Here is a 14,506-nt window from a genome sequence, read left to right on the forward strand (position 1 = left end):
AGACCCAGTGGCTATTAAGACATCTCATCATCTCTCTATTGCTGCCCAAGCCCCCCCCCCCCCTTTCCATTCATTAAATCTCTCTCTCCCTCCCTCATTACCATCCATATTATCTCATACATTGTCTGTTCAGCATATAAATATAGCAAGAAAATGACATAACTTCAGCTTTTAAAACTTGCATGCACAGACACAACAAAGATTATAACCAAAATAGCTGCCTTGTAAAAAAATATGTTCTAAACTAGGTTGTCAACCTAGAGCTATCAGAAACAGCACTCTTATGAGCATTCATTAGGTCGAAACATGCAGCCTGAAATCCGAGAAGGAACAAAGTAAACCTGCTGATATCCAAGCTATGAGATTCCGTGCACTGGATTTGATAAGAGCACACTGACCAACCGGCCAAGGATGCCAAACATTACGCAGACAGCAGCAAGACTCAAAGGAAGCAATAATCAATAAAATTTATTCACTATGATGACTGGGCTAAAACATAATATTATACAATTGTCCGTGATAAAAGAAGGACATACACAATTCCTTGTTTATTTACACAAAGACCAACAAAAATGGTCATAAACGCGTCAAATAACTTATGGCACAAACATCCTCTCAAAAAAGGCACTTTCTCTCGATCACGATAACCTCTCAATAAAAACAAGAAAATTGATACTATAACTCTGTGCTGCATAATCTGTGATAATGAGATAAAAAGTATATAAATCTGCGAGGAACAAGCCACCCTTTTCCTTCACAATCAGAAATGGGCGTCACCACTGAGATCTTTAGTACCGACTACTAAAAAACACACAAACCCCACTCTGTTTTATTGGGGCTCTCCAAAATCAACTCTGCCTTCGATGACTACCACGTGCATGCCTTGGCCACTGACTCCACAGCCTTCTTCGTCTCAAGGCAATGCATAACATTAACTTAACCACAACTAGTGGGTTCCTGCAAAACACACGCACATACATGTACAAAAGGAAACAAATCTCGCAGAGGCCGCCGAAGCATGTCGGAGAGGATCAAAAAGACAATGGCAATGATGACGTGGTGGATGACAATGGTGGTGGTGGTGGTGGTGCAGGATTGACAATGCCATGAGTGAAAGGGGAGGAAAGTGAGATGTGGAATGGACACAGGGTAGCTGAAGTGGTGGCAGCCATAGACTTCAGAAGTTGGTCACGCTGTGGCTCCGGTTGGCCTTCTTGCCAATGAGCCGGTGCATGCGGTTGCTGCGGGCCCGGTTACTGATACTGCTGGTGCTACTGCTGTCCTCCATGACCGAAGGGAGGATGGGCAATCCCTGGAGGCACATGGAGGCCTCTTCCAGTTTCCTGCGGGAAGATGCAAGAGGAGAGATTAGTCGGAGGGATAATTAATCACTCAAGCAGTCAGGAATAGATTTGCTAATTTTCTCTGGCAACCATAAAATCAAATTCTTGTCGCATCAGACTGATGTGGCCATAGCTGCTTCAAACAGCCTGTCATTCCAAGGCACCACTGTGGTGTTTCACAAGTCAACTTGTACCAACCACGCTATGACGCAGACACTGGTCAGGTAGACAACCAATGAAATCGCATTTAGTGCCCTTAAAGCATACGAAGTCAACTGAAGCACAACGACCAGTGGCGTGACACGCAGTTCACACGCAGTGAGGTACTCCTTGCAGGGGCAAGGTGCATGGTGCAATATATTGAGCGTTCCGCTAACGAACGCGGACACCACTCCTATACTTTCGAATGGAGTTTTTAAGGGGATATTCTGAGAGTTCGATATATGCAATAATTCGATATATCCGGGATTGATTGTAGCAGGGTACCGCTTAAAACAGCAGTTGGTGATAATGGGCCAGTGTGCACAAAATTCTCTATACTACTACACTGACAACCACAACAGTAAATAAAATTGTGTTTTTTTTTTAACGTTTCACCATATAATACCCGTTTTAAGAAAGCAAGAAGCATAAAATTTCTTGAGTTTCCAATTTTTTAGAGTGCTCAGCTTTTCGTTTAGGTAACGAGAAATGCTTCAACAATGGACTATCACATTTACTCTACTTAATGCTCACAACCCCCAACATTGGGCATTAAAAATTGGAATCTTTTTTTTTTCCTCGCATAATCATCGCACCACCAATATTACCACCGCAAGAGTCGTCTGCAAGTATTAACAAGCGCCATCTTTGCAGCGCTATTGAACCTGGCTGGCCTCGTTGTGTGCACGCGCTACCAGGCGGCGATAGCATGCTCGGGTAGATCATCATCATCATAGGTTATGCTCGTCTTTTTTTTTTTACCCCCATGATGCTCATAGTCATCGCCATTTGCGAGGTGTCTCTGCGCCTCATTGTCATTGTCCCTTCGTTCCGTTCAAGTTACTTGCTTTGTTCCACCGTCTATACCATGTTCTCGGTGCCGCATCGCGATGGGGCGGTACACAAGTTATACAGCTGCTTTTAAGCTGAAAGCTTTCGAGTACGCGCTACAGCATAGCAACCGCGCTGCGCTGTACGCTACTGGAGACAGTGATTGCAGTGTTGACACGAACATGGGCCAAGTCTCTGATCAAGAGTAGAACTGGCTGGTCTGCTGTGAGCATTATACCATGAAACGCGAGGAATGATGATGAAGCTGCATGCGGCAAATAATGTGCTTTAGAGATTTGTGCTTTTGGCTACCCTGTACTTTTATAACAAGGTTTAAGTTCCACTTGAAAGTAATGTTTTCGTTATATTTACAATAGCTGTCCTAACAATCACAATTCACACCTATTTAAATTTGCTTTTAGCACTCCAAAACATTTCCTCGAAAATTTTCCTCGCATAATTATCGCACCCCCTAACTTAGCATCTATTTTCCGCTAAAAAAAGTGCGAGCATTATGCACGTACGGTACTCTTTTCTAGCGCACAAATTCTGCGTGGTGGACACTACAGACGTGTTGTATCCGACTACAGGGACAGGCCCGGTAGCTCGAGTGGCAACATCAATACGAGCACAATAAAGAAGAACTGCAAACCATTACTATGACCATGAATTCCTTCCACAAATTAGTCGATGGCTGCGGACTTTTTCAAGACAAAGTCGTGTTTGCACTGGACCTTTCTTGTCCTTTTTTTTTTTCAGTCACCCTTATAATATGTACTAAAGTAATTCGGACGCTTCCTCCACGTCCACCAAATCTGATTTCACAAGGTTTTACTGTAAGGTGGAGGTCCGTTGGTCGATTCCCAGTGCTGATGGCTACCCCTCGCCTGATACTTGGCTTCTCCAAGGTTAAATGCACTAGAAAATAGGCATTTATACGCAACCTGTAAAAATGAATTACCTGCTCCAATAAAATCAAGTTATGCACATTGCTTTTTATTTTTGCATTACCACAATTTAAAACATCAAATGGTTGCCCTCATAATCTGCAAAAAGCAAGTGCAAAATGAAATTGCTCATCACGCCCACAGGCAAAGTAGCCGACTACAGATTTTTGATCTCAAGGTAGCAGGATGACTGGTCAATCAAGCTAATTACATCACTGCAGCTGGCAATCCACAGCACCACTGTTAACCAAAGTAGTAAAAAATTGCAAAGGTGCAATATCTGCTATTCTCCGAGAGGCCTGTCCTGAACGATGGTTTGGTTTGATTTGTAAGAAACAATGTCCCAAAGGAACTCCGGCTTTGGCATTCAATTGGCATTACACAGTTCACAGATGTCTTGTATTTCGGCTCTATGTGAAAGCGGCCCCACAGTCAGGATCAAACATGCGTCCTTGGCCTCAGCTGTCAAGTGCTCTAGCCACTGAGCCACCGCAGCAGAGAGGCGGCTGTCTTAAGCTGACTCTCTGCCAGTGCAACAGGACAGGTAGCAGAAGGTCATCTGCAGGCGTCCTCTCCGAAACGCAAGCAAAGCGCAAAAAAAGGAGAAGCCACAAACCTGGAGAGAAGCTCGTTCTTGAACCGTTCGGCATTGAGTTCCTTGCGAAGCTGTGCTCGAGACTTGCACGCATTGGGGACCAGTACGGGGTGGTGCAATAGGGAGGCCGCAGAGGGACGCTTGGTTGCCGGCTTCTGGATCATCTCCTGCACAAACAGGCGGCGTCCGCCAGAACATGAGCAAAAGTGCAGCCACAATACTCTGCAATCACCTATTCTTAAAATAAAAGCAAAATCAATGCAGAAGCCCTCCGTATGGAGCCCTACTTTGATTTTAACTTTCAAATGACTCGTTCTCAACTTTCGGCTACATTCTTTTCCGACAGGGTTAACATTCTCTCTGAAATAATGCTCATCAGAACAGGTTGCCTCAGCATACGAAGCAGGCATGGCAACGGCTGATGGGCACTTATAAAAAAGAATAACATCACTCAGCACAACACTGCACTGTACGCAATGGAGCTGTGAAGAAAAAGGTACTCACACAAAGTAGTTGGTTGAACTCCGGAGAACAGTGGTCGAGCTTTGGCAGGTTTCCCTTGCGGATTGCCACCCACTCCTCGCCATTCTTGGGCAAGGGACCACCTCCACCCTGCCAGGAAAAAAGAAAAGACCAGACAGTCAGGTTTCGGCATGGCTTACGCACCACTGGATCTACAAAGAATACATACAGAAGTCCCCTACACCAGCCATCCCCACTCCCCGTCCTGCCAAGCTGAGAAGGATCTTATTCTCCACTCAACACTCGCGACAAGGATGCGGGATCGAATCCCGGCCTCAGCGGCCGCTTTTTCGTGGAAGCGAAAAGCAAGGCGCCCTTGTGCTGTCCGATGTCAGTGCACGTTAAAGAACCCCAGGTGGTAAAAATTTCCGGAGCCCTCCACTACGGCGTCTCTCATAGCCTGAGTCGCTTTGGGACGTTAAACCCCCCAAACCAAATCTCTTAAGAAGAACTTTGGTTTGTCAGCATTGATTAAAATGTAATTTTTGCGAATATGCGAATATTCGAAATTACAAATACGAACTGAACATGTTTGTTATTCGGTTCATTTTCATTTTTTTTTTATTTTAAATTTTCGAATATTCATAAATTAGAGAATGCACCAGAAATTTTCAAATTCACAGGCATTTTCACCGCACTGCCCACTTCACTGCAATGCTTGACTGCCTCGCAGTGAAACATCCTCAAAATGCGACAGTGCCATTTTGTGAAGGGGGACATGAGGGTCCTCCAGACGGTGTGTGCAACCGGATAAAAATGTCGCCCTTACTTGGGTTTGATCTCAACTGCAGACAACTACCGTGCAGGAGTTCATATAATATTGCCGTGATGAAAACGGTTTTCGACAGTTTTTTTCGGACCCATTCAATCATTTGAGCTTTCGGTCAATTTGGACATTTTTCCGGTCCTTTGAAAGCCGGAACGAGAGTATACTATATTCAGCAGTGATATGACAGTTGCACTCAGTTTGATGCAGGTCCTTCCTACACACTAACCAGTGTATTGAGAATTCTACATAAAATTTATACTAGATTTTTCAGCAGGGTATACACTTCTGTGCAATTCTAGTTTAATTTTGTTTGCAAACTTTACTTGAATTCTGAAATAAACAAAGTGAAAAATACCTGCAAATTTTATATTTTCCTTTTTTTTTTTATTCGGAGGTTCAATATTCTAAGGAATTCTGTTTCCATATTCGTATATTAGAAAATTTCAATTTTCGCATAGTCTTATAGTATTTCTGAGCATTCACACAAACGCGCACAAGCTTTCTTTAACCGTAGGTCCAAAAGCTGTCTACTGAACTTCGCCCGTGGTCTATGCTAGAGGTTTCTGCATCTTCTGAAGCGTACAGAGCCTTGCGAAAATTTTAAATTTATTCAAACATTACAGATATAATGGCCTGCCACGAACGAACACGTCTCGCATCAACAATGGGAAAGCAGAAGCCTAGAATGGATTCAGTTTGGTTTGGTTTATAGAATTTGTCTCAAAGTGGCTGTGTATGAGAGACGCCGTAGTGGAGGCCTGCGGAAATTTCGACCACCTGAGGTTCTTTCACGTGCACAGACATCTCACAGCACACGGGTGCCTTGCTTTTCGCCTCCATCGAAAAGCGGCCGCAGCGTCCTAGTACAGATTCGTCAACAACGCTCCTCTAAAGTGATATAAGTGGGATTCAGCAGACTGGGAAACCTAGCTACCCAAGAACGCCCCCAAATATGGATATGCGTGCATTCCCAGACTCACCGCTTCAAACACGGTCAGGCCAAGAGCAAAGATATCTGCCTTGGGCAAGTTAGAGTAGTCTTCACGGAGAACCTCCTTGGACAAGTACCTGCAGTCACCCTCTTCCACCTGAGGGTTTTTGGTCGACGTCACGTGACCCAGGTCGCCTGCACGTAAGCACATAAAAAGCAAATGAAGGTGACACACTTGTAGACTCATTCCTCTCCATGCATAGTAGTGAAGGCTGAACAAGATCACTTTGCAAAACGAGTCGTAACCTAGACTAATTACACATAAAATAATTTTGCTAATGGTCGAGAATTGCTCTTTTTATGCTCACTGCACAAGCACAGAGAACCAGTAAAAGGCTCCTAGCTTCCAAAGGATTACCTTATGTACTGCGCTCGTCTTCTGCACTCGAAGCATCTCCATTTTGTGGACGGTCCAAATGATGATGAGAGTACCGCAAAAAATATGCATGCAAGCTTTACCTAACGATATACAAGTTAGACTGTGCGCAGTTTCTTGAAGTAAATACGGCTTTGTCTCCGTTATAATGCGGTTGAACGGGGAACAAAGAGGACACGTAGTGCGCGAATGCTGGGCACGCGCGATCAGTGCGAAGCATCATACTCACCAATCTTGTACACTAGTTCTTCAGACGGGCCCTCCGTACCAGAGTCGAAACCATCATCTGAACCGTCCGGAAGTATGGAAGCTGGTACCCTTGAGATGAAAATGTTGCCTGCGTGTGATAAAAAAAAAAAGTGACGAGATCGCCCCCCGAGCAAAGCACCACATATGGGCGGTGCAATGGTCGCATCCCAGTTAAGACTCATTGTAATGCGTCGTACATTACTCAGAGTCATCCTACTGAAAGGTGACAGTAGCCAACCATCAGCCCCAGAGCCAGATCCTAATACTGTCACGCACAAGAAATAGCACGCAAATTTAATTATGCACAAAACAGTCACGGAACAAACTGCTTACTTAGCAAACACAACAAGAAAAGAAACACTGGCTGAAAGCTAGCAACGGCTATCTGCCACTCTCGCATGTGCCCAAGATAAGATTGTGGCCAGCTCCTGATCATTCACATAAACTCCATACCGCATTCTGCCGTACATAATGCTTTTGTTGAGAAAGCAACACTAGGCCAGCCAGCTCGGCTCGTCGTGTACGCTCGTATGCCCTAGCCACAAATGGCCAACTTGAGTCTCATTTCACATGGGACGGTTATGGCAGAATCAGCCTGCCAGGACCCTGGTATTCACGTTACCCCTATAGGCCTCTAAAGCACGTTCATACAGCTTGGTTAAAGCGGGGCTTTATATGTGGGCTGGTAGGCTACGCTATCGCTTCATATCCTTAAAGATGGAGCTTAAATGTCCCCATATTTAGATGCAATCACCATGTACTCAGCAGAGTGAAAACCAAGCCCCACTACTTCACTGATCATCGCAGTGTCATCACTGATATAAGAATAAAAGCCTAGTCGTTACCTGAACAATTTGTCTTCTCTATACAAAGAGCTAAACCAAACGCTTAACCACAAGTGTAGCCATGCAGCCGTTGCTTTCGTAATTCAACTAGGTAACCAGAGCTCAACCACAGCCAACTTTTTTATTCTTTCTTGCCCAGCACTGCAACAGAATGAAACCACCTGTCCCCTTCCATTGCCCATATAGAGGAACCCCCGGCATTTAAAGATGCACTTAGAAATTTTATATCTGTACAGCCTGGCTGGCCCCTTTTCTCTTGATATTTTGCTTTGATTTGTTTGTTTTATTTTTGAAAGGTGATCATTTTTGTTTGTTTTTGCAAGTGCGCTGTTTGTTGATTTTGTTTAAGTCTTCTTGCTTCATTAAATGACCACATGTGCCCGCCCCCTCTGTAACATCAACAGACCTTGAGGGTAAATAAATTCGAACTAGACTACTTAGTGGTTATCAAAACAGCTCACCAGAATGCACTTCCCAGCACTTCACGGCACAAGCGCAATCTGATATGGCATGCCTCGAAACACGACAAAGCTGTGTGTGCACAAAAAAAACTACACAAAGGAGAAATCTGCCCCAACATAAAAACAACAAAATTTTGTGAGAAAATTTTAACGAAAAAGAACATTAAATCAATGACAGAATACTAGCTGGACAGGGATGTTGTCAACCCAGAGTCATGACAAAAGCTGATGGCTGTGAAAAGGCTGAAACAACTACTATATATCATGAATAGAGCAAAACTGCCATTGGCTCAAGGTTTGAGGCAAGGCTATCTTTGATCCCTCACCTGGCTTGATGTCCATGTGGACCAGGTTCTGGGAGTGGATGTACCGCAGCCCCTCGGCCACGTGCAGGAGGAGCTGGCGCAGCTCCGCCTCCGAAAAAAACTTGCCCTCCCGTCTCTTGCACTCAATCGCATCAGCGAGGCTCCCTTCTGCAAAGACAGCCACACTGCTCGTCAGGGTGAATCACAGGAAATGCCATATGGCAACGTTTGTGCCAGAAAAGATGAAAGAACTAAAATACTTTATAAAGCAGCACTTCACCGATTGTTTTCATAAGTGAAATTTTCGTTACGAACCTCTTTCTGAACATCTTTGTGTTATGAACCTCCGAGGCTAGGCAACGCAACCATTCACTACCAATCACTGAACAAGGAGTGCTCTTTTTGGTGTTGATGTCACATGCGTTATTCACAATGACAGCAAAAGACCATTGAATTTTTTTTTAAATCTAGGCTTCTCTACAATAAATGTGTCCTTAGTTGATAAGCAAACATCAACCGGGTATCACAAAGAGCCAAGTAATTGATTCTTGCAAAGAAATAAATTTTTGTAGGGGTGCCCTCTACCGCAAAAGCATGCCAGCTGTTTTTAACTTTAATTTGTGCTGCAAATCTTGCAGCCAACATACTCACCATTGCAAAATTCATTTTGAATGATCATGTGGTCATTTTCCGCCCAGGCCGAGTAGTAGCGGACGACGTGCGGATGTTGGCCCAGCACCGCGTGCGCGTACACCTCGTTGAGTGCGGTCTTCTCGTCCTGCGTACCCCGCATGGGCCTGCGAGACTTCTTAATGGCGTACACGCACCCGTCCAGACGGTGCAGACACTTGTACACACTGCCGAACTCCCCGCTGCCCACCTCGGCCAGCTCGAGGAACTCTGACTCGTAGCGAGACTGGCCAGGCTCTATCCGCGTGATGCGTTGAGTCTGCGGGGATAACGCAGAACAAAAAAGGCATGAAGCTTTAAGCAGTTGCTTCAGACAACCCTGGGCAAACCACTTGCATCTCACATTCAAACAGATCTTCTTCCAAATTTCAATAATTTCACTTCAAAGGACTGAACAATCGTTCGTCACTTCCTCGCAGCAGTCGCAAATGTAGCTCTATAGTTTAAAGTGGTGCCATTGTACCTACAAATTTAAATGTCTTCCATACCCTGTATTCTACTTTGAGTTATAACTTGTGTGTTGTTCATGTTCATTTGGGTGTTTAGTGCACATTCTAAATTTGGAGTGCACTACGCCCTTGCAATTTTGGTCATTTTTGTGCAAAAATCCAGTGTCCGCCCTCTGGAAGCCAAACAAGACAACGAGTAAAGGAAACTACAGCTGAAGAGGTAGAAATGGGGGGGCGGGGGGGGGTACCAGTGCAAATACAGAGACCCATCAACTATTCCATTAAAATTGCAGACTACTTGGACTCAATACTGCCAAAGAGATTGCTGAGCAACATGGCTACACATACTAGAACGGATGATCCCCAAGTAGCTTCACTTCCTTCCTCACTCTCCAAGCAGTGTAAAAAGTCCCCATCTTCCGGCTTTGTCCTTTATTGCCTCTTGCTGCACTGTTCACTTTCAACACCCAATGAAGAGAAATGATTGCTATGAAGAAAAAAACAACTCACAGCTCTCTCATAGGCTAAGTAACACCTAACCTGCACTCCGAAGTAAAAGGATAAAGAAGGGGATAAAGAAGCTCCTTGCAATATCAAAGGAAAAGAAGTTTGAGCATTCAGTTCATGATTTCCTCATCAACTTTTGCCCTCGGTGCATAACAACGAAATGTTACTGTCCAACCGTAGCATAGAATTTAAGAAATTTTGTCTTCATGCAGATTGGTCATCTTCATTTGTATTGTACATTTGTACAAGGTATGCCAAGTCTGTACCACGCCTCACTATCTCTGAAAGTGTAGCAGAAGCTAAAAGCACGAGTCAACAGCTTCTGCAAGTGTGCTATATCTTCCTAAACTAGTGGGCTAACCACAAATTGTTAGGAGCAGTCCTCTGAACTTCACAAGCTCTTCTCCTCCACTATAAGAATAGATGGGCTTAATCTACTTGCACTGTTTGTCTGCCCAATAAACAGACAGACGACAGCTAACCTATACTGACAAAACCAACATGCAGTCTGAGTACCTTGACGAAATGTTCATGTTCAGCCTCCTGCTCATCGTAGTAGTCCCAGGCATCACCAGAGGCCCCATTTTCCGGTGTTCTGCAATGACATAAGAGCACGACATAAGAAATCAGTCTAGAGAAACGAGAGACAAGCTAGTAACGCAGCATGTTGACTTGAAAAACATCTAAAGGATTAAGATAAGGTAAGATCTAAAGGATTGAGATGGTTAGAGTAACTCGCAATATTCATTTTTACCCTGGCAGCATTGCAAGTTTACATAAACTTCCAGCATGCTATGACTAGAAATGTTTCCTTCTTTTTCTGTGTAAGCTGTGGAAACCGTAAAGCCTACTTAAGGTATTTGGAGCAGCTTCACATCGTTTTGAAGTAGTAGCACAAATTCTCATATCAATGCACAGCAATAAAATTTGTCTGCCTGTAATTCATTACCATACGTGAATCAAAAGATGGAATTCACATCGTCCACCTTGAAAATTTATAACAATTTTTTTTTGCTCATGTTCTTGTGGTATCAACAGCTACACAATGGTTTTCAGATGAGATGAGGGTAGCAAAAATAATATTGTAATTGCCGCTTGTTCACTTTTTTTTTGTCCTTTGAGACCTTGTGTAAGAGTTGATGGGAACTGAAATAAAAGCAGTGTCCATACTACAGCCTTTGTATGCCTTACGTGAATTTACTCATCTTTTACGCCATCACTGTTCAGCTGTTGAAACCAAAACCAACACGAGAGAAAAAAATATTTATATAAATTCTAACAGGTTGACCCAATCAACATGGTTGTTCACAACTCCACATGTACTATCCATCCTTGCAATGAGGGAATTAACGCAACTGACACTTTCTGTCCCTGCACCTTTAATCAGAAAGTAGTTTAAGTACAAATTCTGTTCATTGAATGTTTGATTTCCATTTATAACTGCTCAGTTACACATCGATGTTACTTCATTTAGAGCAACATAACAAGGTTCCGTAAGATGCAACGCATTTCATTCCCACGCAAACCGTATTTTCCTTCTTCAGCTAGTATGCAAAAGGAGAGGATGCCGTGCTATTGGGCATGTGTGTATGCCATACCATCTGTATGTTTACTTGCACAACTTATGTGCATTGAGACCATTAACCGTGCGCATATTATAGTTTCCTTCCTTTCCTTCCTTCTTTTTACACAGAAAAAGAAGGAAGCGCGCGCTGTCAAACGACACAGTGACGTCTAGCAGAAAGCACACTTACTAAATATCGGTAATAAATTAAAAAACAAAGACCGTCAAAAAATGAATGTCATATAAAGACATGAGAAGAAGAGAGTGAAGGCGCGCAAACACGACACGGCACACAGCACGTGTTTAACGCCAGCGCTGTCTTAATGGGCCAACATTCCAACGCACCGCCGCGCCAAATGGACAGCCCCTTGTGCAAGCGTAGCAATGCGCGCGCAACGGACCGCAAGCAACAGGCGGTTACGACTCGGCGCTCCCACCACAACCCAACCGTCGTTCCGCGCCGGCTTCCACTCGCCCTTTTTTTCTCTCGACCCTCTTTCTTTTAATTCCGTTACAGACGACGGGTGCGCGGGAACGCGACCTCAGGAGAGGAGGAGGAAAAACGAACAGCTGTCCGTGAACGCTAATAGAGAGAGGAAGGAGGGGAGGTCGGCGCGCGGCGACGGTTCCGCTAGGTGACGCTAGCGACCACACCGATTCGAACCAGCCCGGTGTAGACAGCAATGGACAGAGATGAAAAAGAGGGGTGAGAAGGGCAGCAGAAGCACAGTCCTCTGGCAGAAGCTAGAAAAAGAAAACTGAGGGAAAGAGTCGCGTGCCGATGCCGATGCAGACACCAGACCACTGCGCGCGTGCGCGCGCCAACAGGCGCGCTTTTTGTTTGTTTTCGGAGTCTCGCTCGGGCGGTTAGGCGGGAAAAAGAAATCAGTGAAAGCCGGGATAGGCAGATGCGGCGTACGGACAGGGGGAGGTGGAGGGGGTCACCTCAAGATAGACTCCGGCGGCGGGAGACCGTTACGCACTGTTGGGGAAAGGGGATATTCCGGCGACAACCAAAGGTAAGGACGCGAAGGAAAAAAAATGAAAGGGAAAAGAAGGGTCGCTTTATTGGAGAACAGAGAGGCTCGCGGGACGAGACTTTGCCCGCCTTTGTCGCCTTCTTGCAATGCCGTCGTCTTCTTTGGACCGCTCGTCCTAACGGTCTTGCCGGTCGAATTGTTCGCCCTTTTAGTCCGCGGCCTCGTGCGATGCCGCCACTACCGCCACCTTGGAAAGGCAGCTCCCGGTCGCGAGGTGAAGTTGCAGATGACTTAGGGAGAGAGAAAGAGAGGGGGCAACAATCGACTAAAGCCAACGGTTTCGTCAAGCCACGTGTTGAAGCAGTCAGCTACGCTCTTTAAATTGAGGTCCTTTGAATCGGCGGACAAGAAAAGATGTACCGAAGCTGCAACAACAACCGCGGTGACTTTAACGGCGACGAACTCTACGCCCGCTTCTTGAATGACTCGGTCGCCGGATTTGCGATTATGAACACTGTTATCGAGTGCTGTTTATGCTCGAAATGGTGAGCGAAGAATTGCCAATTTGCCAATTTCGGGAACGAAGTTAAGGTCGATTCTTCGACGGGTAACAATTGCGCACAGGAATATGCCAAATAAATGTCTATGAGCGTACTTTTCTTTAAAGCAATTAGAACGAAGGAAATGCGACCGCACGCAATTGGTCTTTACTGCACACCAAATTCGCGTACATAGTGCAAACTGACGAATAGACAGACAAACCGACGATTTTCCAGGGCAGTCATGAACGACGCCGAACCTGGAAGTATATGCGATCGGCAGAAACAACACTTCGGCTACGTTCGCCACCCAAGACGACTAGACCACCAGGCTCGAGTGTCGGCCCAATATGCAGGAGGTACATACTACGAGATTTCAATTACCAATCCTCCGCTCAGGGGCTACGATCCCCTTATTTCTGAAGGAAATAAGGAAAAAACGCTTATCTACCTATTATGGAAAATAACGAATCGTTATCGGCACTACACCTAGGCCACCTAAGTAAAAAGTCAATATTGCGCAAACAAGAAGAAAAAAAGAAGGTCCATCGGGGCTAATTTTCAGGTCTCTGGCTTCTTAAACCAGAAAGATTCTTTCGTATGTGCAAAGCGCATTAACTGCGAAGTTCCTAGGAAAGCTATACAACTTTACTTTGCAAAAAATTACCTTGCCCAATAACGAACGACAAACAACTCTGGCAGACGGCTTTCCAGCCATCATCGCGTCAAGAGAAGTCCAACGGCTACCGACGCGACTAGACGCGACGTCAGAACCAAATCTGCCGCAGGCCCCCGTCTGTCGTCTCGTCCGTGTTCGCCAAGGTCGGCCAAGCGAGGCGGAAAAGACAGCCGCCCAACGCAAACGACCCTAACGGACTCGGCCATGTAGAAACGACATTTGGCACATGCCGGCTATAGAGATGCGCGTATGTACAAGCGATTAGCCAGAGCAGAAGAGAGAGAAAAAAAAAAGAAAAAAAAAGCGGAACAGGTTTCGGCGTCGTCTGCTCCGTTAACAGTCGCCCGCGGCTGCTAAAAAGCGGAAGTCGTCTGCCAGTAGGCTCAAGTCCTCTCCACCTTCAGCCCCCCCCCCCCCCTCCCCCGCCTTCCTTTTTTTTACGCTATCCATTCTTTCATAAGCGAAGGAATAGTCAACAAGATGGCGGCGCGAATCTCCAGCAATTGTCTGATGTAAATCCGTCTGCTCACACTGGCGTCGTCTGTTGAGACAGAGCCGGAGAGCAGACAACGAAAGGGAAGGCGGCAGCGCGCGGCCTAACGGACGCAACCATGCGCAGACGACATTTGGCCGGCACGCGACTTGCCGCTGCTTTCGCCGAGT

The 14,506-nt window shown here is 45.4% G+C and overlaps 1 protein-coding gene across 1 annotated transcript in view; it reads right to left on the bottom strand.

The window, feature by feature from the left end:
• Window positions 1–450: 450 nt before the first annotated feature.
• The window catches only part of LOC146173543 (wee1-like protein kinase 2), a 30,317-nt gene continuing 16,261 nt past the window's right edge, over window positions 451–14,506 (bottom strand). The window contains exons 2-9 of the mRNA XM_084584928.1: window positions 10,598–10,676; window positions 9,087–9,384; window positions 8,457–8,603; window positions 6,805–6,912; window positions 6,189–6,334; window positions 4,422–4,529; window positions 3,939–4,084; window positions 451–1,343 (exon numbers count right to left, since the gene is read on the bottom strand). Coding sequence (XP_084441054.1) covers window positions 1,178–1,343; window positions 3,939–4,084; window positions 4,422–4,529; window positions 6,189–6,334; window positions 6,805–6,912; window positions 8,457–8,603; window positions 9,087–9,384; window positions 10,598–10,676 — 1,198 coding nt within the window. The 3' untranslated portion in view covers window positions 451–1,177. The remainder of the gene's footprint in view (window positions 1,344–3,938; window positions 4,085–4,421; window positions 4,530–6,188; window positions 6,335–6,804; window positions 6,913–8,456; window positions 8,604–9,086; window positions 9,385–10,597; window positions 10,677–14,506) is intronic.

This window comes from Amblyomma maculatum, chromosome 11, assembly GCF_055883805.1.
Source record: "Amblyomma maculatum isolate TAMU_Amacu chromosome 11, ASM5588380v1, whole genome shotgun sequence".
Lineage (NCBI taxonomy): Eukaryota > Metazoa > Arthropoda > Arachnida > Ixodida > Ixodidae > Amblyomma > Amblyomma maculatum.